Raw genomic sequence first — 25,874 nt, 5'->3', positions numbered from 1 at the left:
TCATGGGGGGCTGCACAGAACAGGCAGCCCCTGGAGGGGCCCTGGCCCAGCCCCGGCTCCCTGGGCTTCTGCTGTTGCGTGAGAAGCACAGTGACGAGAACACTGAGGCCAAAATCCTGGGACCAAGACGGGCGTCCTGCATGTGGGCACCTCCGAGCCAGCAGGAGCCTGTGCCCAGGGCCCGGTTCCGGTCAGAGGGGTGGGAGCCCCACGCCGCCTGCTCTGCCCCCGCCCCCCAATATCCTTTCTCACACCTGCCTTGGGCCTTGATGAAGAGAAGGGAGGACAGAAGGAGGGTCTCGTCCCGGGTGGAGGCATCTGTACAGGGCGAGGAGCAGCGTAGGTGGCAGGTTCCGCTGTTGACCCAGCCGTGTCCTAGCCCAGCCCTGCCCCCTGCCGGCCCCGGGGCCTCAGGCTCCACAGGGTCGGTGAGGTCGGACACGAGTTTCCTGGCACAGCTGGGCACACGGTGGGCACTGGCCAAGCCAGCGTTCTCCCCCTTCCAAAGCCAGGCCTGAGCCAGGGCCGGCAATCAGCAGCCGACCGTCCCCCGGCCGCCCCGCTCCTCCCCAGCCCTCACCCCCTTGCCCTCTCGGCACACGGGGAAGGGGAGGGCAAACCTGAGGTTTGGCTGGCGCACCCCCGGCCTCCACCTCAGCCCATCGGCCTGAGCCCAGCCTCTTGCCTCTTGTTGGGAGCCTCCAAAGGCCCCGCTGCATCGGGGGCAGGAAGCAGTGGGCCCCTCCAAACCTGTTTCCCCTGGGAGCTGGCGGGCGGCTGGAGGCAGACTGTGGGGCTTCCGGCTGCGGAGGGCACGATGAGCCGTGGGACCCTCGCAAGCAGGCTGCAGGGAGGAGGTGGCCTTGCTTGCCTGGCAGCCGGCCTGGAGCCCCCATCTCTCTGGCCAGCAGGCTGGCAGGGGAGTGACCCCTCTTGAGCCTGGACATTGTTCCAGCCCTGCCGAGCCTCTCCCAATCCTGCTTCCCTCTTTCCTGGGACTGTGGGAGCTGGCAGCCGGGAATGGCGGGAAAGAGGTCTCAGTGTCAGGCGGTACTCGCCAAGATCTTCTGTCTGTGGCATCAGCTGCCAGCTGGGTGCTGTCACCCAACCCTGAGCCCTGCAGACCCTGCTCCCCCCGGCCCACCCCATGCTCTGAGCCCCAGGCAGGCAAGATGGACCCAGACCTCCAAACCAGGCCACACCGCTGTCCCCAGCCTGGAACGGTCCCCGTGTGAACCCCACTCACCCCCAGGAGGAGGGAGAGGGCTGGCTGCCACGGACGAGCCCCTAGCCCTGGGCGCCTATGGGGTTCCCGTCTCCCAGCAGCACAGAGCTGGGACGTCCCCCCTCAGGGCAGGGTTGCTGCCCCATGCAGCTGGTGGTCAGCCCCAGCCCCAGTGCAGAACAGGCCCCTCTCCCCAGCCCTGGACTTAGAAACAGGCCCCCTCAGACCGCTGCACGGAGGTCCGTGGGTCAGGCCCTGCTGGAACAGAAGCCAGGCTGGTGGTTAGAAAACGCAGGATGTTTATCTATAAATACCCCCGATTCCCTGGGGAGCGAGTGGCCCTCTTCCCAGGCGCCCCACTGCCCAGGTGTGGGCAGCCGACGGGGGACAGGACCTGGCAGCCAGCGGCAGATCCCCAGTGCCCCCCAGGGCTGGGCACCCTCCCTGCCCGCTCCTTCCTTCCCTGCAGCTGCCCCACACGGAGCCGTCAGTCTGTCTGCTTGAGTCAGGCCACCCGGGGAGCCCACGGGGCTGGGAGGGCAGGGGCGTGGGCTCGAGGCCGGGGTGGGGTTGGCTGTGGGTCCCCGGCCCCAGGAGAGGGTCTTGGGAAAGGCTTGACCTTCGGCAAGAGGGTGAGGGGGTCCCTTCCTTTCCCAGAGGTCAGGGGCTCGGGGACCCCTGCAGAGGCCACTACAGCTCCTCTGGGGGGATCAGCAGACTCTTCTCCACGTTGCGGCTCCTGCCCCTGCCGGAGCCACCGGCCACCCCAGGGTGGGCGCTGGGTGAGGGGTGCCCGCACTGGCTGGGCGCGGGGGCCTCGTGCGTGGCCTGCTGTGTGTAGTGCTGGTAGGCGGGCGAGAAGTTGTGGACGGCGTCCTGCACGATGTCCCGCGGGCTCATGGTCTCCCTGAGGCCACTGGAGATGCTCTGCATGGGGGCCGCGGGGGCTGCGGCAGGGGTGCACGTGAGCCGGGGCCGGGGGCCCACTGCCACCCCCAGGCCCGATGGACATGGCCCCGCGAGGACCCTGCCGCAGCCCCCGCCGTTCCAGCCTGTCTCTATCTCTTTCAGGTGCTGGCCCACGGTCTCAGGCCTGCCTGGGGGGCACAGGGTCCCCCAAATCCCCATCCACGCCCAGCCGGTATGAGTGCCTGGGTATGGAGGGGCTGTGTGCCCATCTCAGGCCTGCTGGTCCCCTCTCGCTTAGGGAGCTGCTCCCGCTGCCCATGAGAGTGTCCGTCTGTCCATCTAGCTGATGCTCCCCAGGCCCCAGGCACAGCCCCCAGCTCCCTGGGTGTCGTGGGTGGTGACGGAGGACAGGCGAGGCCGAGGGCTCCAGAGGGCTGCCCGTGGCACCACAGCCCGCTCCTGCCTGCTGCCCGCTGGCCCCTCCCCGCCTACCTGGCAAGTTCCGTCTCTTCTCCGCGTACGCCTGGCAGGAGAAGGCGTAGCGCAGCGCCACAGCCGCGAACAACATCTCGATGCAGATGATGAAGTTCTGGTAGCCGGTGGCCAGTGTCCCGGCGCCCACCCTGCTCCTGTCGATGGCCCGGGCCTCGGGGATGGCCCCACACCGCTCCAGGACGGCCAGCAGCAGTCCTGGGGGCCGGGCCGGGGGAGGGGGGTCAGCCCCGTGACGTCAGCAGTCTGTGAGCCCCTTCCATGGAGGGGCTGGCACCTCCCAAGCCAGGGGGCCCGACGTGCTGGGGGGGGTCTCACCGTTCACCGTGAGTGGACAGGGCTGCGTTACTGACCCATGCTACCTTGGGGAAACTGAGGCTCAGCCTGAGGTGCACAGGGAACTGGGATTTGAGCCCAGGTCCTCGGGACCCCAGCCCCCCTGCATGGGCACTGTGGCCCCGCCTACTCCCATACCTAAGCCCCGCCTGTTCTGCCAGACCCCGCCCACTCCTTGACATGGCCCCTCCCACATTGCCAGGCCCTGCCCACTCTGCCCACCCTGCCAGAAGGAGAGGAAGATGATGGCCTTGATGGTGAGGAACTTGAGCACAGGCTCGAAGGGCCGCAGGAGCTCCCTGGTGGCGAAGTAGAAAAGGAACAGGGCGTAGAGGGCCAGGCTGACAGAGACGTTGTAGACGAGGGTGATGTACAGGTAGCCGCTCCGGATGCTGGGGCGGGATGGGGTGGCCGGGGGTCAGGGAGACCCTCACCCAGTCCACGTCAGCTCTGCATGGGCCTGATGCCCAGGAGCTGCCCCCGGGGAACCCCACTGGACCTGAGGGGGAGGTGGCGGCCCCAGCAGGGCACCATATCCTCCAACCCCAACCCCACAGACGTCCCCTGAGGCTACTCATGTGCTTGGGGCCCCACGTGCTACTGCCCACCGCCCTGCTGAGGAGCCCTGGCACTCCTCTGGGGGGTCCCTTTGCCGGCCCCATGCGGGGTGGGCCTCCTAGCAGGGGCCCCTTTGCTTCTCGGTGCCCCCAGACCCGCCGACCCTGGCAGTCGCTGTGAACAGGGATGGGGGGGTCTTTCCTGAGGCTGGGGACCCATGGGGGGTAACAGGCAACTTTCTCTACATCAACATGGACTTGCCCCCCTTGCTTAGCCCTACCCCAAGCCCGCCTCCAATTTGCCCTGTGCCCCAGGTGGGGCCTGCCCTGTGTGTTCCCCCCTCCAGCTTGCACCCCCTTTCCTCTGGGCCTTACTTGAAATCCCCGTCGTTGTACTTGCCGAAGGCCTGCAGGATGATGGTGGTCAGGGCCATGGCTGGCTTCACCACGCAGAACTGCAGGGTGGCCTGGGGGCGGGGCAGGCGGGGGGCTGAGGGGGGCTATGGGGGGGCAGGTGGGGGGCTGAGGGGGGCCGCAGGGAGGTGTGGGTGGGGGGCTGAGGGGGGCTGCAGGGAGGGGCGAGCGGGGGGCTGAGGGGGGCCGTGGGGGGGCAGGTGGGGGGCTGCAGGGGGGCTGAGGGGGGCCGTGGGAGGTGTGGGCGGGGGGCTGAGGGGGTCCACAGGGAGGGGCAAGCGGGGGGCTGAGGGGAGCCATGGGGGTGCGGGCGGGGGGCTGAGGGGGGCCGTGTGGGGCGAGCGTGGGGCTGAGGGGGGCCGCAGGGAGGGGCGAGCGTGGGGGGGTGAGGGGGGGCAGCGGGGGAGGTGTGGGCGGGGGGCTGAGGGGGTCCGTGGGGGCGAGCGTGGGGCTGAGGGGGGCCGCAGGGAGGGGCGGGCGGGGGGCTGAGGGGGGCCGTGGGGGGCGAGCGTGGGGCTGAGGGGGGCCGCAGGGAGGGGCGAGCGGGGGGCTGAGGGGGGCCGCGGGAGGTGTGGGCAGGGGGCTGAGGGGGTCCGTGGGGGGCGCTCTGCCCTTGGTGGGTGGCCGGGCTGGGTAGTGGGGGGCTGTGGGGGCAGCGGCGGCCCCTCACCCGCTTGCAGAAGCGCAGGAAGCCGATGGAGTAGGACAGGCCACGCAGGCAGCAGGTGCCATAGAGGCAGCTGGACCTGGGGGCAGGGACGCCTGTGAGGCCGGGCCCGGCAGGACGCCCGCCCCTGTCCCCGCCGTGCAGGGGCCTTGTCGGGCTCGGCAGCAGGCACCTACTCGACGGGCTTTCCCCGGATCTCGGCCATGATGGCGCTCTCGCCCCCCAGGTACTGGAAGCAGAGGCTCAGGAAGCTGTAAATGACAAAGGCTGGGCGGGCGGGCGGGGGGCTGCCGTGAGCCTCACCCGGGGTCCGGGGCCCGCCGACAGGACACCCTGTCCCACCCAGAGCTCCCCTGGCGTGGTCCTGGCGCCCTCTGACACTCCCGCCCCAGTGGGCGCTCACCCTCGTAGCAGTCCCGCACCGAGTCGAAGTAGACGTAGTACTGGTGGCCCCCCAGGAGGAGGAGGCTGAGCCAGGAGTCGAAGGCGTAGACGGGAACCAGGAAGAGCAGCCGGACGATGTAGCGCTGCTCGCTGGGCACCGTGTAGGAGCGCAGGTGCAGGTAGATCTGGGCGAGGGGGCGGGCAGGGGCGTCAGGGCCCCCAGCCCCAGTCCCCCTTGGCCAGGCCCCAGGGCCCTCCTCTTCCCCTTATCTTTTCTGTGTTCCCAAGTCTTCTCTAATGAGCTGGCTGGTTTTAATTGGAGAAAATAATTATCTGTCATAATCAGAAAAATAGGTCTTTTTTTCTTGGTGTCTTGAGCTACCTGTTTTTAGCAAATTCTCTGGAAAGGGGAACGTTCATTCATTCAACAAGAACTGCCTGGGGGCTGCTAGGTGCAGACCCTGGGGAAGCAGAGGGACGTGTCACAGCCCCCACGTGGCTGGACGCACTTCATCACGGGGGGCCAAGGGGGCCGACCCGCCAACCCCTCCAGGGATCGGTCCCACGGAACACACTCGTTCAGAAATAGACGAGAAGGTTCGTGTGCAGGAAAACCCCGTGGGACGGCCAGGGATTTTTATAAAACACGTTCATAAAAATCAACATGGAGAAAGGCCGAGGCCGAGGCCGCGTCTGAGGATCTGGTGACAGCCGAGGACGGGGACGGCTGACGTGCGTCTGCAGCGCCTCCTCCTGGGCGGCGGGGACGTGGGCCACTGTCGTTCCGTCTTTAACCCCTCCCCGCAGTCCATGTCTTCTACAGGGATGCACTGAACCAACGCTAGGGTCTGTGTGGGTTAAACTGCGCCCCCAGAAAAGGGACGCTCCAGTCTGAACCCCCAGACCCTCAGAGTGTGGTCTGATTTGGAAATTGGTTCGCAGCTGATGGACTCGGTTAAGTGAGGAGGGTCACACAGGGTGGGGTGGAAGGACAGGGAAGGGGATGGGGATGGCCGAGGCCCAGGTGGGAGGGACCTCCTCGCGGAGCTCGAGGGGTACTCCAGGCTGACAGTGAACCCCTGCTCTTTCAGGCTCCCCGCCTTGAGGCTTTGCTCCAGCAGCCCGGGACACCGAGGCGAGTCTTGAAAAGGAAGAGGAGCTGGGCAGCCGGGCACTGGGCAGGGGGCACTGCCCAGCACAGCGGAGGTGCTGCAGGGAGGCCCGGAGGGGTGCTGTGCCCGTGGAGCCGGAGGAGGGTCAGGTGCCCAGGGCCTGGGCAGGCGGTAGGCGGCGGCAAGCCCCTTCCTTACCAGTCGCTCTCTCCCCAGCTCAGTGCAGTGGCACGGGCACAGCCCAAGCAGGTCCCGAGACTGGAATTCTGAGCCAGAGCTGGCACTGCTGGGCTGGGCAGCACTGGCAGCTGCCACCCTCTCCGGCCTCCATGCCCCCAACTGCAAGGCCCCTTCTGCCCCGTTTGGCTCTCAGTGGGTAGTGAGTCCGTGACTCCTTAGGCAGTGGGCTGGGAGATGAGGGGCTGTGGGCCCCGTCAATGCAGATGCAGCTGGTCCCCAGGGTGGGGGAAACCAAGGCCCAGACTGTGGCTGCGACCTGCCCCTGGCCCCAGGACCCCAGTTGCACCCCCGCCCTGCTGTTCATTATCCTATAAATCACAAGTTCATACCCGACCTTGGACCATGGCGCCAGAACAGGAGAGATTTGCCCCCTGCAAATAAATGCACACGCATCTCCCACCTGTCAAGTCTGTCTGTCCAGATGGCTCAAGGCAGCTTGGTAAGGCTTAGCTCAAACGCTGCCTCCTCCAGGAAGCCCTCGGAGATGGCCCTGCGGGAAGGGCTCGCCTCCTCCCGCTCTCGGCTACACTGTCCTCTCCCTGCTCACCCCTCCCCTCTCACCACATCTACCTGGCGTTCTGGTTATTTGGGACATCACCATGTGGTTGGGTCTTTCGCTAAGGGGGCGTCTGCTCATACCTCCCTACCTCGGAGGCCTTGAGCTCAGGCTCAGAGGGTCCTTGCCACCCACTCCCCTGCCCCTGCCTCCAGGCTCGTCCCCACCAGTCTGTTCCCAACATCGGTGTCAGGTTCACCTGGCTAAAAGGCAGCTGGCCCCCTCAACGGCCCTCCTTGGCTCCCCAGCGCTCCCTCAGGCTGAAGGTCAAACCCCTTACACTGCCTCCGGGGCCTCAGTCTAGTCCAGTGCTTCTCCTGACTCGGTTGCCCATGACGGATCCCCTGGCCTGGCCGGCCGTGTGTCGGCCTCCTGTGCTGGGGCAGCCCTGGCCAGGGACGTCCTCCCTGCACCCTCCACTAGCCCAAGGATTCTGAGGACCGTCCTGCCACCCCCACTGTCCCCTCTGCGCAGCCCCCGGGTGCGGGCACACTTCCGGTTTGCTCACTGCTTGCTGCTTCCCGGTCTATCAGGCGTCTGTGTGTCTTGCCAGTGGGCAGCTGCCCCGGGGTCAGGGCTGTGGGAGGCAGGGGGCCTGGGAAGGTGGGTCCTGCCCACTGCCCACACCAGGAGCTGAGGGGAGGCAGCTGCTCCTGGACCCCTGGAGCCCCGTCCCCTCCGGCCGAGCTCCTAACCCCTGGGAGTAGAGTCCGAACCCCGCGGCTTCTGAGATGTGGTGATGCCGGGAGAGAGACCTTGGGCTGCTGCTCGGGGACAGGGTTCATGCGCCCTCGGTGAGCCCACATGGCCTCCCCTCCCTGCGCCCCTCCCGCCCCCTCCTCTGAGCGCCTGGGCGGCTCCTGGGGCCGGGGACGCACCTGGTGGCCGGTGAGCAGCAGCGCAGCCCACACGAAGAGGCCCGAGAGGCTGCGGGCCAGCGCCGAGGTGAGGAAGAGCGTGGGGGCGGCCTGGGAGCTGTTCCACGCGCCGTCCATCTGCCGGCTGGTGGGCAGGGCTGACACCAGGGGCGCCCCAGCTGCGGCAGGGAGCCCCGAGGCATTACTCATCTGCAGGGGTGAGGGAGGGTGCACCCCAAGCGGGGCAGTGGAGGACAAAGGTGCAGCAGGAAGCAGCTGCCGGGAGAGGGGGGCCGGGCCGGAGGGGAGGGGGAGGGGGAGGGAGAGGGGGAAGAAGTGGTAAGAGGGGGAGCTGGGGTCAGGGCAGGGAATGCCTGGCCAGCAACCCCCACCAGGCAGGCCCCCCAAGGCGACCCCTTGGGCACAGCCCTGACGCTCTCCCCTGGCCACGCAGCAGCTGCCCGGGGCCCTGAGGCTTCCAGGGGGCGGAGGGGGCATCTGTGGTGCCCCCTCCCCTCCGTGGGAACCGGCCTGGGCCTCCTCCCACTTGTCCCAAGTCCTGGGCAGCCCCCAGCGCCCTCGGCCCACAGGAAGCCCAGCTCCAAGGCCCTGCCCTGGGGCTCCCCTCCTTTCCCGGGCTCAGGGGCCTGCCTGCAGGGCCTGGGGTGGTCCCCACCGCGGATGTCCCCGGGGCTGGCAAGGAGCCCCTCTTCCAGGGCTCATTTTCAAGAACTGCCCCTGCTGCCCGGCCTGCCCAGGGTGAGGTCCCGTGAGCAGGCCCAGATCAGCAACGCATGCACCAGCCAATGGGGAGCAGTGCCCAGCCCCTGCCCAGCACCCCCTGCCCCCTGGGACCTGCCCACCGTCCTGGAGCCTGGCATCGCCCCGTCCCCTGGCCAGACCCCTTGCCGCTCTCTAGCCCCGGATGGCGGTTCTCCAGCTTCTCGCCGGCCTGCCAGGCCCCGGACATACCCTCCCCGCTCTGGGCCCAGGCCCAGCGCTACCTTCACGGGCGGGAAGGTCCCGCTCCAGCCTTCGGGGCCCAGCCTTCCGGGGCAGCCTGGCTGGGCATTCCCATGGCGACGTGGCCCCCACTGCCGCCCCAGTGCGGGGAGCGGCCAGGCCTGACCGCCCTGCGGCCCACCTGTGCTCCCCTGGGCGCCCGAGGGGCGGAGCCGGGCCGGCCCTCCCGCGGGGACACCCTATCCCTCCTGGCTCCCGGGAACCTGCTGGCCACCAGCCGCCCTCACCTGCCCAGGCAGGTGCTGCCAGGTCCCAGACGGGCAGGAGGGGGCTGCAGGGGGCCAGGGCTGGGGGCTCTCGGAGGCCCTAAGCTGCAGCGAAAGGGGATTGGGGCGTGACTGCTTATGGAGCGATTTTCCTTTTGGGTGCTGAGAACTAGATAGAGGTGGGGCACCACCTAGTGAATGTACCAAACCTTCACTTTAAACAGATAATCTTATGTTCTGTCTGTTTCACCTCAATTTTTAAAAATGCTCCAAGCCCCAAAGGGAGCATTGGAAACGTGTCTGGTTTCTTTTGGGGGGCTGGGGGAGTCGCAGGGAGTGGTAAGTCACTGAGCCTTCCTGGGGTCTGAGGTAGCGCGGAGGGACTTGTCCCGCCCCTTAAGCACGGGCTCCAGAGGCCCTGCGGGAAGGTGCTTCCCCAGTGGGGTCTCCAGAGAGGCGGCGCGGGGCAGGGGCCTCAGCCGGCTCCTCCCTGTTCCTGGTGCAGCTGCGGCACCGCTAGCGCTGATGGGGCCGCAGCTTCAGGTCCTTCGTGCCGTCTGACCCTCCCACCGGCCCCGGGGCCAGAAGCACTGCTCCCCTTTCCTAGATGGGAACCGGGGGCTCAGGGAGGCTCTTCAGCCCGCCCCAGCCTCGCAGCGGGAGGGGACGGTCCAGCCTGAGACCAGCCCTCCCGCCCGCCACGCCCCGGCCACACCCACTCCATGCCCCCCAACCACACCCACCAGGGCAAGCCCCAGCCTCCCGACCAAGCCCTGGCCACGCCCACCCTCCCCAGCCACGCCCATCCAACCAGGCCACACCCTCCCACACTGGCCAACCTCCCCGCTCTCCCGGCCACACCCACCCGCCACTCCATGACCACGCCCACCCCACCCCACCTTCCATGGCGACGCCCCAGCCCCGCCCACCTCCCAGCCCCGCCCACCGCAGCCTTCCAGGGGGCGCCCCAGGCTGAAGGGGAATCGGCCTGACCCTCAGACGAAACCCCAAGGCCCAGCGAATCCCCCTCCTCCCGCTCCCTGCCCTGGCCAAGCTGGCCCTGGCCCCAGCACCTCCAGGTCAGGCCCTCCCCCCAGAACTCCCTGGACCGGCTGGAAGCTTCTGGTTGCAGGTGCGCCTGCCAGGACGTGCCCTCTGCTTCCTGGCACCCTCTGTAAACGTCACCCCCTCCACCGCGAGCCCCCCGTCGTGGGGGCTGAGCCGCCCGCTTCCCCCCGTGAGGGCCGGGCCTCCGTCCGTGTCAGCTGTGTGGGTGCCCCTCTCCCTGGGTCCCCTGGGCCAGGTGGGTGGAGGGTGGAGGTCTCCACCGTCCCCAGCCAAGGTGGGTTCCCACCGCGAGCCCCCAGAGGCTGGAGCAGGCGTCACATGATCGGGGACTGTAATGGCGGTGAGAACCCCGATTACTCCCAAATGGGTGCCGGGGGTGGAGGTCGGGGGCCCGGACCCACTCATCCACCCAGGCTACAGCCGCCAGGGGAGGCCGGGCCTCTGGGTTTCAGCCGCGGCACCTTGGGGGCTGAGAGCACAGATCTCACAGAGGGAACCTGAGGCTCGGGGTGGCGGTTCTTTAGGGGTCACACCGCCCATAGCAGGGGACAGGAGGGGAGGGGACCCCAGGAACCACTCTCTCCCCCACTCAGGCGTCTGAGGCCCAGGCAGCTCCCGTCCCCCAGCCCCATCTCCACCAGGGACAGTCTGCCAGGGACAGCCCTGTAGGCCTGGGGGCTCCAGGGCAGCTGGGCCTCTGGCTGCGTGAACAGCGGCCCAGGAGGGGACGCCTGCAGCACCTGCCCGCAGCTCCCGCGACCACCGGGGCCCAGCAGGGCTCCCTGGGAGGGCCGAGCGGCTGGGAGTCGGCCAGCCCCCACAGCATCTACCTCCCAGTGTCCTGGCCTTGGCCTTGGCCTCTGCCTTCTGGTCCCTGTAACGCCCATGGCTCCTTGACCTCGCGGTCAGTTCTGGAGACCCCAGTGCTGCCAGGAAGGCCCAGGGTGCCATCCGCCTCCTTCCAGGCTGGCGCCACCACCACCCCCCAGGCAGCCATGTCATCTCTGGCTGCACACGGGTGGCCCTCCAGGCGGGGGACAGGCCAGCCAGGTGTGTGTGCTCCCCGCTCCTCCCCAGCTCCTCTCTGCTCCTCCCTGCCCCTCCCGGCTCCTCCCCACCCCTCCCTGCTCCTCCCCGGCTCCTCCCCACTCGTCCCTGGCTCTACCTACCCCTCCCTGGCTCCTCTCCACTTCTCCCAGGCTCCTCCCTGGCTCCTCCCCACCCCTCCTGGCTCTTCCCAGCCTCCTGGCTCCTGTCCTTTGCTGAATGGCTCCCAGGGCTGCTAAGCTGCTTCCCACAGCCCCTCTGGGGAGCCCGCTAGCTCCGGAGCTCTGGGATCTCCCAGTGAGCAGCACCCCCAAGGAGGGCAGGAGCAGCCAGGGCAGGGGGGAGACCGGGCCTGTGGGTAGACCAGGCAGCACCCCACTTCCCCAGGCTCCCCAGGCAGCTCTGCTCTCCCCTTGCGCCCTGCCCTGCTGGGCGCCCAGGGGATTGGCAAACAGCACCCACCACTGAGCCTTATCTTGTGGTCGAAGCACGGCCAATGCTGGCTCTGTGCCGGGCTGGACACCAGCCCAGGGCTGCACGTGGACAGCAGCGCACCGTCAGCCAGGGGCCCTGCGTGCTCAGGCCCTGGGGGGTGGGGAGAGGCGGGGGTGGGGGCTGATGGCAGGGTCATGGGGCTGGCCCCCCACCTCCACCGTGGCGTGGGGGTTCCCAGGAGGCCTGGACGGCGGCCCACGCCAGTTCTGGCCAGGCACCCACCATCCTGGTGGCCAGAGCCATTTCTTCCCCTCCTCTGGGCCTTGAGGCAGGGTGGGGGGACCAAGGGTCAAGTTCTGGGGCCCCTGGACTTCCTGATCCCCTCCCCACAGGGCCCTGCCTATGCCTGTCGGCTCCTGCCTGGACACCACAGGGCCCTGGCCGTGGCTGCAGAGGGGCCCGAGCGCGTTCCCACGAGCCGTGGGGCTTGGAGGAAGGAGCTTTGCCTCTTGGGACGGGTCCCACGTGGGACGTGGACAGTCAGGGCTGAGGGGCTCTGGCCACCCGCGGGGCCCACCACCTCGGACAGCCCCTGCCCCCCCAAGCCCCGAGTCCCAGCCAGCCCCCTGAAGGAGTGGCCGGGCAGTGGGTGGGCTCTCGGGCGACCCTGTGGACCTCAGGGCCGGTGGCCGGGCCAGCATGGGACACAGCCGTCCCCTCCCACAGGCCTTGTCTCGCCCGGCAGCCAGGCCCTCCCTGGCCTCTCCCTCCTCCCAGATGCTCATGGGTCAACCTCCATCCCCCAGCTGTCGCCCTGGTGCTCAGGCAGCCCCGGCTCCGCCCAGGGCCCGTCTGGACCTGCCTGCTGCCCGAGAGAGCTGCAGCTCCGGGTGGGACCCTGGGGGTGGCAGGGGGCTGGGGCAGGGCTGCCAGCCTCGGCCTGGATGTACCACTGGCCCCGGGACCTTTTGTGTTATCAGGTGGCCATGGCTGTCCTAGGGCTTGCGGGGGAGAGATGGGGCGGGGGATGGAGGCATTTCAAGGAGTGGGTTTTTGTCTCCAGGAGCCCACCCTCTGGGGTGCAGGGGCCTTCTGGGGGCTGCACCTCCAGAGCACACTCGCACACACAGCTCACCTCCCTCGCGGCCCCCTCAGCCGCCGGGCCCGTCGGGCAGGTTCGTCGTGGCCTCCAGGCCTCAGAGTGGTGATGGGGACGCCTGGCCCCCCAGCGTGGACTCCTGCCCCCCGGGGCTCCCTTCTCCCCGCAGCTGTGGCCGCCTGGGTGGCTCCTGCTGGTGCCAGCCGCTCCCCAGGCTCGGGACGCCCCGCCCCCCAACCTGCCTGGGTGCGGCTGCCCTCCTGGCCCGACCTGCCCGGCCGCCCGCCCCTGCCAGCGCCCTGACCTCTGACCGGCTGCCTGGCTTGGGGTGGGACCTGCCTGTCTCTGATCCATGGTGGGGGGGTCGTGATGCCACATCCTGAGCGGTGGGGAGAGGGAGAGGGGGTCCGCCAGGGGTCTGCAGGGTGTCGGCCACACGTCCACTGTGCCATCAATTTCCCATTCCCGTATGACCCCTTCTGCTCACGCCTTTTTGCTTTCCCTTCTTTGGTCCCTTCAAATATCCCATGTCAGGAGCGTGAGGGAGCAGCGGGCACGGCTCCCCACTTCTAGTCTACCCCAAAGCCCTGAGGGCAGGGACCCGGGCAGCCTGGACACCAGTGTCCACCAAAGCCACGTCCACCAGAGCTAATTGGTGGGAGCAGTGTCCACAGATGATGACAAGAAAAGGGGATCCCTCCACATGATGGAACGTCACTTGGCTGTAAAAGGAGTGATGTCTGATCCGTGCAACATTATGCCTCATGAAGGAAAGCAGCTGGACGCGAAAGGTCACACGCTGTGTGACCCCACTCATGTGCCCTGAATCCTGCACCTGTGGGGACACAGTCCTGGGTGGCTCTGCGTCCTGGTGGGTGTGGCCCACTGTGAACAGGGGCTCTTCACGACGTCCCTGCAGCAATGGCCCCACTGCATTCCTGGAGCCCTTTAGAGCAGAATCGGACAGAGAAGCCGTGGGGCAGCCCAAAGCCAGAAGGCAACGGAACCGGAAGAGAAGGGGGGCTGCCGTGCACATCACCAGGCCACGGAAACACCAAGGGCCGAGGGTCGTGGTCACCAGCCTCGGAATGTACAGCTGGGGAGACGGCCCCGCCTCAGTGACACCCCAATTTGGACTCCTCCTGGCCTCAAAACTGTGAGCCAATAAGTTCCCACCGTGGAAGCCAACCAGTGTGTGCTGTTTGTTCTAGCAGCCGGGAAACGAGCAGAAGGAAATGTCCAGACTGAGCAAATCCGTAGAGACGGAGAGAAGATCACTGGTTGCCAGGAGCTGCGGGAGCGGGGAAGAGGGACCAGCTGCCTGACAGGGATGGGGGTTTATTTCGGGGTGATGCAAATACTCTGAAATTTGACAGTGGTGCTGGTCACACACATTGTGAATGTGCTAAATGCCACTGAAGTGTATACTTTGAAGTGGTTAATTTTATGTTACGTAATGTCACCTCAATTACAAAGAAGAAAAACAAAACAAACAAGCAAAAATGCACCTACAGCCCCCTGCTGAGGGCCGACCGTGGGTCTAGGGCCACCAAACTCCCAAAGCCCCTGGCGGGAGAGAGACTGGCTCCATTTTACAAGCAGGGAAACCGAGGCTGGGAGGCGCCGGCATCGAGCTGGTGGGAGGAGGGGCTCCAGCCTCTGCTGTGAGGCCCCCAGCAAGGGGCCGCCCTCCCCCCGAGCCTCGGCCGCCCACCGTGGGGCCACAACCCCTGCTCCCGCATCCTCCTCCCTCCCCTCTCCTCCCAGAAGACTGAAAAGTGGGGTCCTCACTCCAGCCCCCGCCCCAGGCATTTGGGGACCCCCTAGACAGCCAGGCCTTCTTTGAAGTTTTACCGTACTTGGGTTTATTTCTGCAGACGCTGGCTTCTCCCGTGGCCTGCAGCTTCCTTCTTCAGTTTTTCTGAAATTCAGCATCCCTTGTGCCCCCTCAGCCACCCAGGTTCCCATCCGAGACAGGGGCCGTCCTGTATTTTCCTCGTCCCTCTGCAGTCATTTTCCACCTTGCTGGGCGCCCACTCCTGATTTCGTTTCACCTTGAGGCCCTAAACCAAGCAGCTGCCCCACTGCAGGGCCGGGGCGGCACACCTGGCCCAGGTGCATCCAGGGACCAAGCCTGTGAGCAGCTGCAAAGCTGGGCAAGGAGGCCCTTGGCTACGGGAACGGACGGGGACCTCATCCCCACACCCCTTAGGAAAAGGCATGGAGCGAGGGCAGGGACTTCGGAGATGCTGCCACTCAGCAGGGGACAGCACAGGCCAAACCACCCTGGAGAAGGGAGCCTCACCCTCGGCCTGAGCTGCAGGGAGGGCAAAGCAGCTTGTTATTACCTTCGGCCTTAAACAGCGGGATGTGGTAACCACAGTTTGATCTGAGCCGAGCACCACAGGACCTTGTCCACCTGATGGAGTGAGGAGGCCCTGGGCGACAGTGCCCCTCCCCGGGCCTCCGCCAGCCCGTCCACACCGTTTCCGAAGGGCAGAGCTGGCCCGACTGAAAGCCCCTCAAGCGCTCCCCCAGGAGCTCAGAGCCAAGTTAGGGGCTCCGCACGGCACGGCACCCCGTCAGGCCCCCGTCAGACACTCCCACGGCCCCTGCCCGCTCTGGGCTTCCAGGGCCTCCTGCCTTTGCATACACTGCCCACGGCCTGCAACATTCTTTCCCACTGTTAAGGGTTGAATTCTATCCTCCAAAAAATGATAGGTCTTAAGATTTAATATTAAGAAGCCAATTGCTGCCCTAAGTCATCTACAAATTCAACACAATCCCTGTCAACACCCCAGCGGCTTGTTTTGCAGAAATGGAAAACCTGATCCTCAAATTCATATGGAACTGAAAGAGCCCCGAAGAGACACAACAACCGGGAAAAAGAACACACTTGGAAGGCTCACCCTCACCGTGGAAGTTCCTACAAATCTACTGTCTGTACAGCAGGGTGGCACCAGCACAGGGACAGACACACAGACCAGGGAACAGGGCTCTCCACTTGAACCCCACAGCCACGGCCCACTGGTTTTCGGCACAGGAGCCACGTCCACTCGGTGGGGAGAGGCTCAGCAAACGGTGCCACGACAGCTGGAAACCACGTGCAGAGGGTGAGCGTGGGCCTCCTCGCGGCACACAGACGGACTCGAGAGGGCCAGAGACCAAAATAGCAGCAGCCAGTATTATAAAATCATAGGGAAATGGCTTCAGGACCTTGTAGTAGGCAACGGATTTTTAGATTTTACACCAAAAGCCTGAGCAACAAAAGAAAAAATAGGTAAATGTGACTTCATCAAAATTAAAAACTTTTGTGCATCAAAAGACATTAGCAATAAAGTAAGCAAACCTACAGAATGGTGAAAATACTTGGAAACCATATATGATAAGGGTTTAATATTCAGGATATATTTAAAGAACTCCTACAACTCAACAAAAAGACAAACGATCCAATTTAAAAATGTGCCAAGACATTTCTCCAAATATGATATTCCAGTGGCCAATAAGTAAAAGAAAAGATGCTCAACGTCATTAGCCAGTAGAGAACTGCAAATTAAAACTATGATATACTACTCCCACACCCTCTAGGATGGCTATTAAAAAAACCCTGGAAATAACAAGTGTTGGCAAGGATGCAGAGAAATAGTACCTCTGTATGCTGCAGGAACGTAAAATGGTGCAGCCACTGTGGAAAAGTCTGGCGGTTCCTTAGAAAATTAAACAGAAACACCATGTGACCTGGTAACTCCTGTCCCAGGTATATACTCAAAAGTACAGAAAGCAGGGACTCAGAGACACTTGTATCCTGTGTTCACTGCAGCCTTATTCACAATCGCCAAAAGGTGGAAGCCACCCAAGTGCCCAACACCATAAGAATCAAAAAGAAAACATGGCCCATCCATGCAATGGAATATTATTCAGCCATAAAAAAAAAAGTGAAGTGCTGGCACATGCAACGGCATGGATGAACCTTAGACACATCATATTGAGTGAAATAAGCCAGACACAAAAGGACAGATGTTATTTGACTTCTCTTATATGAAATACTGAGGACAAGCAAAATCAGAGACACAGAAAGCAGAGCAGCGGTTACCAAGGGGTGGGGAGGGGAGAGTGGGGAGTTATTGCTAAATGAGTCTGAATTTTGGTTTAGGAAGATGAAAACAGTCTGGAGGTAGAGGTGAAAGTTACACAGTGTTGTCAATGTTCGTAACATCAAAGAATTGTCCACTTAAAATAATTCTTATGCTACATATGTTTTACTATTATTAATTAAAAAAAAAAAGCATCAGTTGCTGAGAGCGTGATGCTCTTGGGAGACAGTGCCGCTGCGGATGAGACTAGTTAAGTAAAGATCAGGGACGCTGGATCAGGAAGGGCTCCAACCCAATGACGGTGTCCTTCTAGGAGGCCCTGAGAGGACACAATGGAAGCAGAGACTGGAGGCTGCAGCTACAAGGCAGGGACAGCCAGGGGTGGCCGCCCACCCCCACCAGCTAGGAGGGGCCAGGAAGGGACACCCGGAGCCTCTGGAGGAAGCGTGGCCCTGCTGACACCTTGATTTTGGCCCCCGGCCTCCTGAACGGTGAGCATCGAGTCCTGCAGCTGTGACGCCCCGTTTGTGGTGCTTTGTTCCTGCAGCCCCAGGAGACTCACACACCTGCCACTTAGGACTCGGCCCCAGCATCGCCTCCACACGAAGCCCCCCTGGCAGTCAGCGCTTCCTGGCCGGCCCGGCACGGCCCCCTCCCCAGCTGACCACAGGCCGGAGGGTGAGGGTGCCTCTCCCTATCGTGCAAGAGGGGGCCCCTGAGCGCCCGTCAGGCGTGTCTGCTGAATGGAAGGCACCAGCCGTCCAGCTTCCCGGGCCTCCTAAGCCACACTGTGGAAAGAAGAGCATGACAAGTGGTGCAAAACCAATTCCAGGATTCGTCCCTGCATGGGGACCACAGGCTGCAGACGGGGTTTCCACCTGCCCGACGCACACGAAATTGAACGTATGCTGTGTGACAGACTTCTCAGTATTGTTAAAAAAGATGGCGAAGTATGTGGGGGTGCATATTTATTTTTAATTAAAAAAAATTTCCTCCTACAATGGATTCTGCACACCAAGGACCAGGAATCACTTTCAATTCTCAAAGATATGTAACCATTGGGCCCCAGTGAGAACCACTCTCAACTCCCCCAGGGCGTATCCCGCTCCTTTCTTCATCCATGGGTGGTATCAGTCACCAAATGATGTCAGAGTCTGCCTGCTACATGAGTGTTTTCTCGCCTCAGGGACTACAGCCGGAGGAAGTTCCTCCTCCGAGGGTGGGCGCAGGACTTGCCTTCAGGGCATGGAAAGGTGCCCGAGTTCCCGCCTGCTCCAGCCTGGCAGTAGCTGGGGGCCCATTCCCGGGCCTCTGCTGAGCCTGGGGCCCCCTCACCACACCCGGCAGGCCTGGATCACCTCCTTCAAGGCCCTCACCCCTTCCAGGCTTCTGTCCCTTGTGGCTACAGCCAGGAGGACCGCTCTGTTTCCAGCTTCCTGAGACACGAATGTCACCAGGTTCTTTGCAAAGACGTGGATGAGAGGCTGGAGAAGGGAAGGGGAGAAAACCATTTAAACTGCACAAAATTGCTTTTTTTCTCCATGCTTTCATTAATTACCCCTTTGGAGACCAGGAAGGCTTCCCATGCCACGATTAAGTGACCTCACCAACAAATTTGTTGAAACAGTGATTCAGGGTTCAACACAACACTCAGAACATGCCAGTCAAACAAACTTGTAAAGCCTCCCCTCCGACCCCTTCCCCATCCCTTTACCTCATCCTGCCCAAGAAGGACCCTGGTGGTGAGCATGGGCTTGCTGATGTCGCTCGCCACGGTGCTGGGCTCCAGGGCAATCAGAGTCCCCATCTTCCCGAACTGGGTCACCAGCACCAGGATGTGGCTGCTGAAGGCTGTGCAGACCACCTGGGTGGGGACCCCACACACCACTTCTCTCCTCTGCTTTGAGATCACCAGTGGCCTGCCTTCCATGGCAGAGTACCTTCAATGGCAACTTTAATTCATGTTAAAGAGACCAAAAAAAAGGACAACGTGAGCCAAACCAACCCCGGTACACCTTGGGGAACCAAGAAATCTCATTTGGCATTAAAACAGAAACACAGGTAGGCCCTTCAGAAGCAAGTGCCTACCTGCCCATATGGATTAATGGAATAGGTTAACATACATATACAATATACATATTGTATACACATGGGCAGGCCATGCAAAGCAGGCAAAAAGTCAAAGCCTGGCATCCGCGGAGCAGGGAACCTCATCTCCGCCGAGCACAGCCTTCCCGCCCGCTCCGAGCCCTGCATTGCTTTCATGATTTCCCGCCGATCCTGACGGCGCTCATTTGAATCTCGGGGGGCCTCCGTGTCCCCGCCATGTGCTCGGAAGTGAAGCGCCCCAGGCCCTCCTCACAGCCCCCGCCCTGCGCGAGTGTGCCGACCGGATTCTCACTTTATCCGTTTCTGGGGAAATCGCCGGCCCCGAATGCTACCGGCACGCCCACGCCGGGTCTGGGGGCAGAGGGCCGGAGGTCGGGCAGAGCGGCCCGAGAGTGGGTCACGCAGAGTAAGCGAGGGGCGCAGGCGGGGCCGGGGGGCCGCGGGGAGCCCCACTCCCTCCGGAGCCCTCGGCGGCCACCCCCGGTCCCCGCCAGGCCCCGACCCCACCGGCTGGACCCCCGCCTCCTCGTCTCCCGCGCTCACCCGCGCGCGCCCGGAAGTGGGTCAGCGTGAGCGACGCGGACCGGCGCATCCGGAATTGTGTCCCTTCCACCAGGAAGTGGGCCCCGCCCACCTTGGTGCGGCCCCACCCATCCGGACGTTGGCACCGCCCACACCGACGACGGCCCACCTACCCGGACGTCGGTCCCGCCCACTCCGCAATCGGCCCCGCCCACTGGCCGGCTCCGTGTACCCGCCCCTATGCCGTCACCGGAAGTGCAGGATGCGGCTTCCGGTGCCCAGGGCGCGGGGCGTGCGGCGTGGGCGGCGTCCCCGAAGACTAGGACGGCTTCGGCGGGGGTTCTCTGCTCCAAATGGGGTCCTCCGCTCCCTCGGGGCTCGGGGCCCCCCAAGTGGGTTCTTTAGGACCCCGGCAGGGCGCGGGAGGTGCAGTCGTGCGGCCCCTTCAGGCGGGCGCGCGGTGGAGGCCTCGCTTGGGGCCACCGTCCCGGGGGGAGGGTCTGGGACGCGCCCCCGGGGAGCCCCCGAGGCAGGTCAGACGCCGCGTGCCCCTTGCACGGCGATTCCCGGTGGCCCGGAGGAGGCCCGCGCGGGAAGCATCAGGGAACTAAATACACGTAAAAACCGAGGGGGTTCGCAGAGGCGAAGATGAGTGTCCGGATCCCGAGAACCGAGGAGGAGGACGCTGTCGGTTGCTCCGGAGAGCCTGCGTTCTTGTTGGTTCTGAATTTAAGCCCACACCCACCCACGCACTCGGAGATAAAATGCCGTGGGCGGCTTTGCCATAGGGAACCTTGAAAGGGTTAGCTCGCTCTCAGTCGCTTGTTTGTGCATGTTCTCTCCCCGTAGGCACGTGGACGTGAGAAATCGACCCTAAAGAACCACGAGACTAAAATAAACTTACCACCTTTATAGAAGGAATGTTGAAGAACAAGGTGGATGACGTTTTGATGTCGCTGTTAAGCAAATACATAAAGGCTCGCCATTTGGCCGTTTGCTCTGGATCTTTGATAAGGATGGAACATGGAGGAAAGGAGAAAGCTGCGGTGCTGGCTTCCCGGGGCCAGAACTTGGGGAACTTAGGAGGACACAGAAGGAGCTTGTTTTCTGCCGCCTGAGCTGTTCTCCAGTGCAAGAGGGTGATTGGATTTAAAGAGGGAGCCATTAGGTGACTTCACTTAAAATGGGGACCACATCGGAATAGTGTGGATAGAGGGAGTGATTGAGAATCTATCTTGAAAGATGAAAAAAAAGGAAATGTGTCTTATTTTCAAGAAATCTTAGGTTATGAATGCAATTATAATGTTAATCTCTAGAACCAACAAAGTAATCAAGTGTTGATGGGGGTGGGATATGTGTCATATTTTTTGCAACAAATTGAATGCTGGTTGAAGACACCATCCAGCACGTTATGTGTGATTTTCCCAGCTCTGGTGTAAAGAGGATTGGCTTTGCTGAAATTTCTAAAGGCGTCATCAGTTTTCCCAACTCCCTCTTAATCCTCTGCTGCTCAGATCCTTTCTTGTTGCAGTGCACCCTGTCGTAGCCTCGTCTCCTTCCTGGCCTGACTTGCCCACCTGTCCAGCATGGCCAGACCCGACTCACTTGACAATGGCTTCGGGCTCCACCTGCACATTCCCTTACGGTACGTTCATTGGCTCCCTGACATCTTGGGTCTTTTGCAAAGTTTGCACTTTGATTTTGCAGTTGATTGGCATTGTACTTTCACGGCTTTGCAACACAGACCCCAGTTCTTTCAACGCAGCAGAGAAAGATTCTGCAGCTACCTCGGGAGGGTTTGAGTGGAGATGAATGACGTAAACGGTCAGCACATTTGTGAACTTTCTGTGTTATGATGAATTCTCTTTTCCTCTGCTACTCCCAACAGCAAGGCCTCAGGTGATGGACTCCTGCCCTCCTGCACATGCCAGTCTTGGGGTGAACAAGCTGCTTTGGTCCTTGGCAGCTCTGTGACTTCAGGCAACTTGCCCTCTAAGTCTCGGTTTCTCCATTTAAAAATGGAGATAACAACTGTTCCCCCCTTATAGGATTAGGTGAGGTGGTTCATGAACAGTGGACCCTGGAACTTCATAAATTGAGCTATTAAATTTATCATCAGCCAATGGTTCTCTCCATCCTTAAATAAACAAAATCCTGCTGCTTTATGCCAGGTGAGGAGTAGCTTGAGTGCAAACTGGCCCTTGCAGCTTGAGGGGTTGCGTCCAGGAAACTGCTTACTGTCCCGAACTTCCGGGCCACACGGAGCCTCCCTCCAAGCCCAGGGGTAGGGGGTGCCCTCCTCGAGGTCCCTAGGGGCCCCCAGGGTCTGCCCCAGCAACTGTCTTGAAGGCCTGGGGCCTTTAGGTCAGACCTACCTGACATCCTAAGTTTTGAGAGAAGTGGTAGGAAGAAACGATTTAATTTATTCGAATGATGATCACTGGGCACTTTCTCTGCTGGTCTTTGGAAAGGAGCCGGCCACAGACACCTGGGGCTCAGGCTCGCTGCAGGCGGGGGTCGCAGGCCCTCGTGTTTTGGAAAGAAGGAGGGAAGAGGCATCTGCTGGGATTCTCTCAGGAGCCAGGGATGGAAACCCCTGTTTGATGGCCTCATGCCCCGGACGGCTGAAAGGCCCCTTGGCACGGAGATTTCTCTGCCATCTCTTACCTGTAGTTGTTCCGGCTGCATTCTCGGGGGGCCTGGCCTCGTGCCGTGGTGAAGGGGTGTCCCTCCGCAGGGGGTACGTCACGGCACCTTCTTCTCCCCAGTGTTCCCGGCGGAAGTGTGGGGACCGGCTCTTTAGACCAGCCAGGGCCACGTGCCTGTCCTAAACAATTGCCACGTCCACGGTTCGGAAGCCAAAAGGCACTGCTGGGAAATACATGGGTCAAAGGAGAAATTGTCATGGGAATCATGGAATACTTAAAACTATGCGAGGTGAAAAGGCAACATGAGACCTAGTGGGATGCAGCTAAATAGGGGTTTAGAAGGAAATGTGTATCTTTAAATGCGTACCTTAGAAGAAAAGAAAGATTGAAAATTAATGAACTGGATCTTCAAGTCAAGATACTAGAAAAAGGAACAGCAAAGTAAACCCAAGAAAAAAGAAGGGAATGATAACAGGGATAATAAAGCAAGAGCAGGAATTAAGGTAGAAAACAAAGAAACAAGTGAGCAGAAAAACAAACCCAGAAGATGTCCACATCTTAAATAAAAAGTAAGTAAATTAGTAAAATATGAATTTAAAATACATCATGTCCAAATATTGCATGACCTCAGCAATATGAAGTAATTAGAAGAAGCCAACGGACAGAGCCAAATCTAGGATATGGTATAGGTTACCAGGGGCTGGGGTAGTGGTAGGGAATGATCTGGTAGGACTTATATTGTACAGTTCCTATTTGGGTTGATTGTAAAGTTTTGGTGATGAACGGTGGTGATGGTAGCACAACATTGTGAATATATAATTGATAGCCTGAATTATGTATTTGAATGTGGTTAAAAGGGGAAATTATAGGTTGTATAGATGGAACTAGAATAAAAATTTTTTAAAAAGCAACATATGACTTTACAACACAGGGGACCTTGTTGGCCTATGGTTAATAGCACGATTATAAAAATATTATAAAAATATTCTTTAAGGAACTGTAACAAGCGTACCACAAGTTGACCCTAAGAATTTATATGGAAGAGTAAAAAGCCAAGAATGGCCACAACAGTTTGGAAGACGAGGGAGGGGAGTCTCAGCACCTTCACTAGAAAACTGTGGTCATAACACAGTGTGATGATGGTGAGGGGTTGACGGGGGGAGTGGGGGCACGTAGAGAACAGACCCGCAAATCTAAGGGAGCTTGGCTGACAACCAGATGCAACTTGTAAACAAATGGGGTTGGGACAACTGGCTGTCTATAAGAGATCTCTAGCTCATACCGTATGCAAAAATTGATTCAGATGAGCTAAAGGCTTAAATATGAAAATGTTTAGAAGAAAATATAAATGAATATCTTTTTGATATTTTGGGATTTTTTAAGACCTAAAAAATATAAATCAAAAGGAGAAAGATGGATAAATTTGTCTATGGAAAAATTAAGAATGTCTCTATAACGAAAACGTAAACGAAGTTAAAATATAAACTGTACAGGTGGGAAACTAAAACTTCAAGGGATAAAATGACAGAGTCATGTCTGTAATTTGTAAAGGACTGCGTGAGAGTGACCCAGTCCCCGGCCATGGCCTGCCTGCATTTTCGTACCACCTGGTGTACCTGACCCTGCTGGGTCTCCATCTCCTCTTCTGTGCAGTGGGGAAACAGACTTGTTGAAAAACAGCTTTGCTGAGATAAATTGGCCCATGAAAGTGTCCAGTTCAGTGGATTTTAGTGTGTGCATTAGGACCTGCCATCGCCCCACGAAGAAACCCTGTGGGCGTCAGCTGTCACCTCACTGGCCCTCACCCCCCATCCCAGCCCCAAGCGACCCTGGCCTGCCTCTGGCCCTGTGGGTTTGCATGTCCTGGACATTGGGTGTGGTGCAGTCGTACACTGTGTGGTGCTTTGTGTCTTGGCTTCTCAGGCTCAGTCCAGTGTTTGAAGGCTCAGTCCCTTCGGGCAGCCAGTTCTAGAGAGGACGAGATGGCATCACACGAGCAGAGGGCCTGGCACTGACAGGTGCTTCATGACGTCTCCCGCCCTCATGGGAAATTGGGGTCCAGCAGTGATGATGATAAACGGACCCTCGTTTTCATCCAGGCTTTCACCAAGAGTGCTGCGGGGGGGCTGAGCCGTGTACCCCGGTGTATCGTGTCTGTGGTTTCGATCCGTGCTGGTGAGACCAGGCCCGCTGAACGCAGGATCTCTCGAAGCTGCTCTTTCTGTTGAAGGTGGCCCACTGACTAGGTGGGCTTCGACTGGGTTCCTGCTGTCCTTTATGAGCAGGATGAAGTCCAGCCACAGAGAGCGGGAAGTTGGAAGCTAACGGAACGCGGAGGAGGGAGGAGGAGGCACCGCCGTGTGCGTTGCCATGTGACGGGGAAGCCGAGGGACCCCAGGACCCCACCCCGGGAGGAAGTCGGCCTTCCGGACCCCGAAACCATGAGCCAATAAGTTCCCAGGAAACAAAGACAAATGGTGATACGACCAGTCTGCCTGTCCCCCTAAATCCAAGTCCTGCTGCCCTCATCGCGGCTCTGGAAATAGGCCGTGATGGCGTCAGAGCTGGGTCACGCCCAGCTGGGGCATGAACTCGAAAACAGACACAGAAGCTGCAGAGGCGGCCAGGCCCCGGCCAGACCGAGCGAAGCCCCCGTGACTGCCCGTCTGTCCGTGCGTCCTCTTCCTGGGCTCCCCTGGCCAGGACCCGGCGCTCTGGTGGGTGGGCCCCGCTTTCCCCAGCCACCTGTTCAGGCCTTCTCTTGACCGTGCGATGCAGTTGTATGCCTGTAACCTGCGTCGTCAGCTCTCAAAGGACCGTGACTGAACGGCAGCACAGAAATACAAGTAACTGCAGTGACAGGACCGCTACGGGACAGTCACCTGTAGCCCCAGCCAGCTACCTCGAGAAATAGAGTGAGCAATTTATTTTTCCCACACCCTGACCGTCAAAGTTGGAGGATATGAGAAACGTGTTTGCCACTGAGGCTTTTGGAGGGAATAAATGATGAAAAGCAACCAATTTAAAATTTCCTATCTTTTATTACAAAACAAAACCCAGGGTTGTCTAGGCAGAATTCAAATTTTTCCCAAGGGAAATTAAAGAATATTAAAAATAGAATGTGGTTTGTAAGATCCAGGGAGTGGTTCGTTCGGGAGTGAATCACCTTCCCAGGGAGCACCTGGAGATCATTTAGGATTTTCCGCGGTGTGGATTGGGAGGCGAGAAGGCCCCTTCTGTGTGGAGATTTTGTGGGGTCTCAGCTCTGCTGGGGCCGGCGAGGGCCGTGTGGCCTCAGGGATGTCCCATGATTTGGGGTTGACGCCAACTGGAGTGTTTTTATTCACCGTCACCGCTGTGGACTGAACTGTGTCGCCCCAGTCCCGCGGAGCCAACCCCATTTGGAAATGGGATCTGTGAAGATGGGATTCGTCATGATGAGGACGTCCAGAGCAGGGGGGATTCTGATCCCACGTGACTGGGGTCCTTGGGAGAAGAGGAAGTTTGGGCACAGCTGGTGAGGAGCAGATGAGAGCCGGCGGTGGAGGCTGAGTGGTGCACGGATAGTGGCCCAGCCGCTGCCGGAGCCTAGGAGCGGGCACGGCCGGCCGCTCCCGGCTGGTGAGGGAGCTGGTTCCTGTGGCCTTAAGCTGCCCGGTGTGTGGTCCTCTGTGGCAGCTGCCCTGGGGCACCAAGAAAAACCCGTGGTAAACGTAAGGACGGGCCGCTGTTTGGGCCCTAGTCGATCCGGCCGAGGACTGAGAGCTGCGCTGCTTTGTTGCCGCGGGACTGGGTGCAGCTCCCTCGGTGCAGCCTTCTCGGCCTAGAGCGAGGCCTTCTGTCTTGGGTGAAACGTTGAAAACTGCCGCCGTCT

The 25,874-nt window shown here is 61.2% G+C and overlaps 2 protein-coding genes and 2 long non-coding RNA genes across 21 annotated transcripts; 1 reads left to right on the top strand and 3 right to left on the bottom strand.

Moving 5' to 3' along the window:
* Positions 1-1,507: 1,507 nt before the first annotated feature.
* Positions 1,508-12,853, bottom strand: TMEM184A (transmembrane protein 184A). 16 transcript variants are annotated; one of them, XM_037814053.1, is made up of 9 exons: positions 12,664-12,853; positions 7,771-8,025; positions 5,004-5,169; positions 4,777-4,851; positions 4,604-4,679; positions 3,895-3,986; positions 3,185-3,354; positions 2,627-2,824; positions 1,508-2,172 (listed from the first exon to the last, which is right to left on the bottom strand). In XM_037814053.1, exons 2-9 carry the CDS (start codon positions 7,950-7,952, stop codon positions 1,731-1,733), a joined length of 1,401 nt encoding a protein of 466 aa, XP_037669981.1. In that variant the 5' UTR covers positions 7,953-8,025; positions 12,664-12,853; the 3' UTR covers positions 1,508-1,730. The 16 variants fall into 16 exon arrangements, with proteins under 16 accessions (XP_037669981.1, XP_037669985.1, XP_037669984.1 ...); XM_037814057.1 differs by having other exon boundaries at positions 4,777-4,867; positions 5,023-5,169; XM_037814056.1 differs by having other exon boundaries at positions 7,771-7,959.
* A 2,685-nt stretch (positions 12,854-15,538) lies between these two features.
* On the bottom strand, positions 15,539-16,515 carry LOC119517597. The gene is made up of 2 exons (XR_005213567.1): positions 16,277-16,515; positions 15,539-15,884 (listed from the first exon to the last, which is right to left on the bottom strand). It is a non-coding gene; the product is annotated as an uncharacterized LOC119517597 (long non-coding RNA).
* Positions 16,516-17,674: 1,159 nt separating this feature from the next.
* PSMG3 (proteasome assembly chaperone 3) lies at positions 17,675-19,474 on the bottom strand. Of its 2 annotated transcripts, none has more exons than XM_037814447.1 (3): positions 19,374-19,474; positions 18,436-18,673; positions 17,675-18,205 (listed from the first exon to the last, which is right to left on the bottom strand). In XM_037814447.1, the coding sequence occupies exons 2-3, from the start codon at positions 18,649-18,651 to the stop codon at positions 18,053-18,055; spliced, it is 369 nt and encodes a 122-aa protein (XP_037670375.1). In that variant the 5' UTR covers positions 18,652-18,673; positions 19,374-19,474; the 3' UTR covers positions 17,675-18,052. The 2 variants fall into 2 exon arrangements, with proteins under 2 accessions (XP_037670375.1, XP_037670374.1); XM_037814446.1 differs by lacking the exon at positions 19,374-19,474 and adding an exon at positions 19,123-19,367.
* A 133-nt stretch (positions 19,475-19,607) lies between these two features.
* Positions 19,608-23,535, top strand: LOC119518049. Of its 2 annotated transcripts, none has more exons than XR_005213668.1 (3): positions 19,608-19,744; positions 20,202-20,997; positions 21,241-23,535. It is a non-coding gene; the product is annotated as an uncharacterized LOC119518049 (long non-coding RNA). The 2 variants fall into 2 exon arrangements; XR_005213669.1 differs by having other exon boundaries at positions 19,608-19,748.
* The last annotated feature ends 2,339 nt before the right edge of the window (positions 23,536-25,874 follow it).

The sequence above is a fragment of the Choloepus didactylus genome, chromosome 21 (genome assembly GCF_015220235.1).
Source record: "Choloepus didactylus isolate mChoDid1 chromosome 21, mChoDid1.pri, whole genome shotgun sequence".
Lineage (NCBI taxonomy): Eukaryota > Metazoa > Chordata > Mammalia > Pilosa > Megalonychidae > Choloepus > Choloepus didactylus.
Note: the sequence above shows the minus strand (reverse complement) of the source record. Positions and strands in the feature narration are given on the sequence as shown.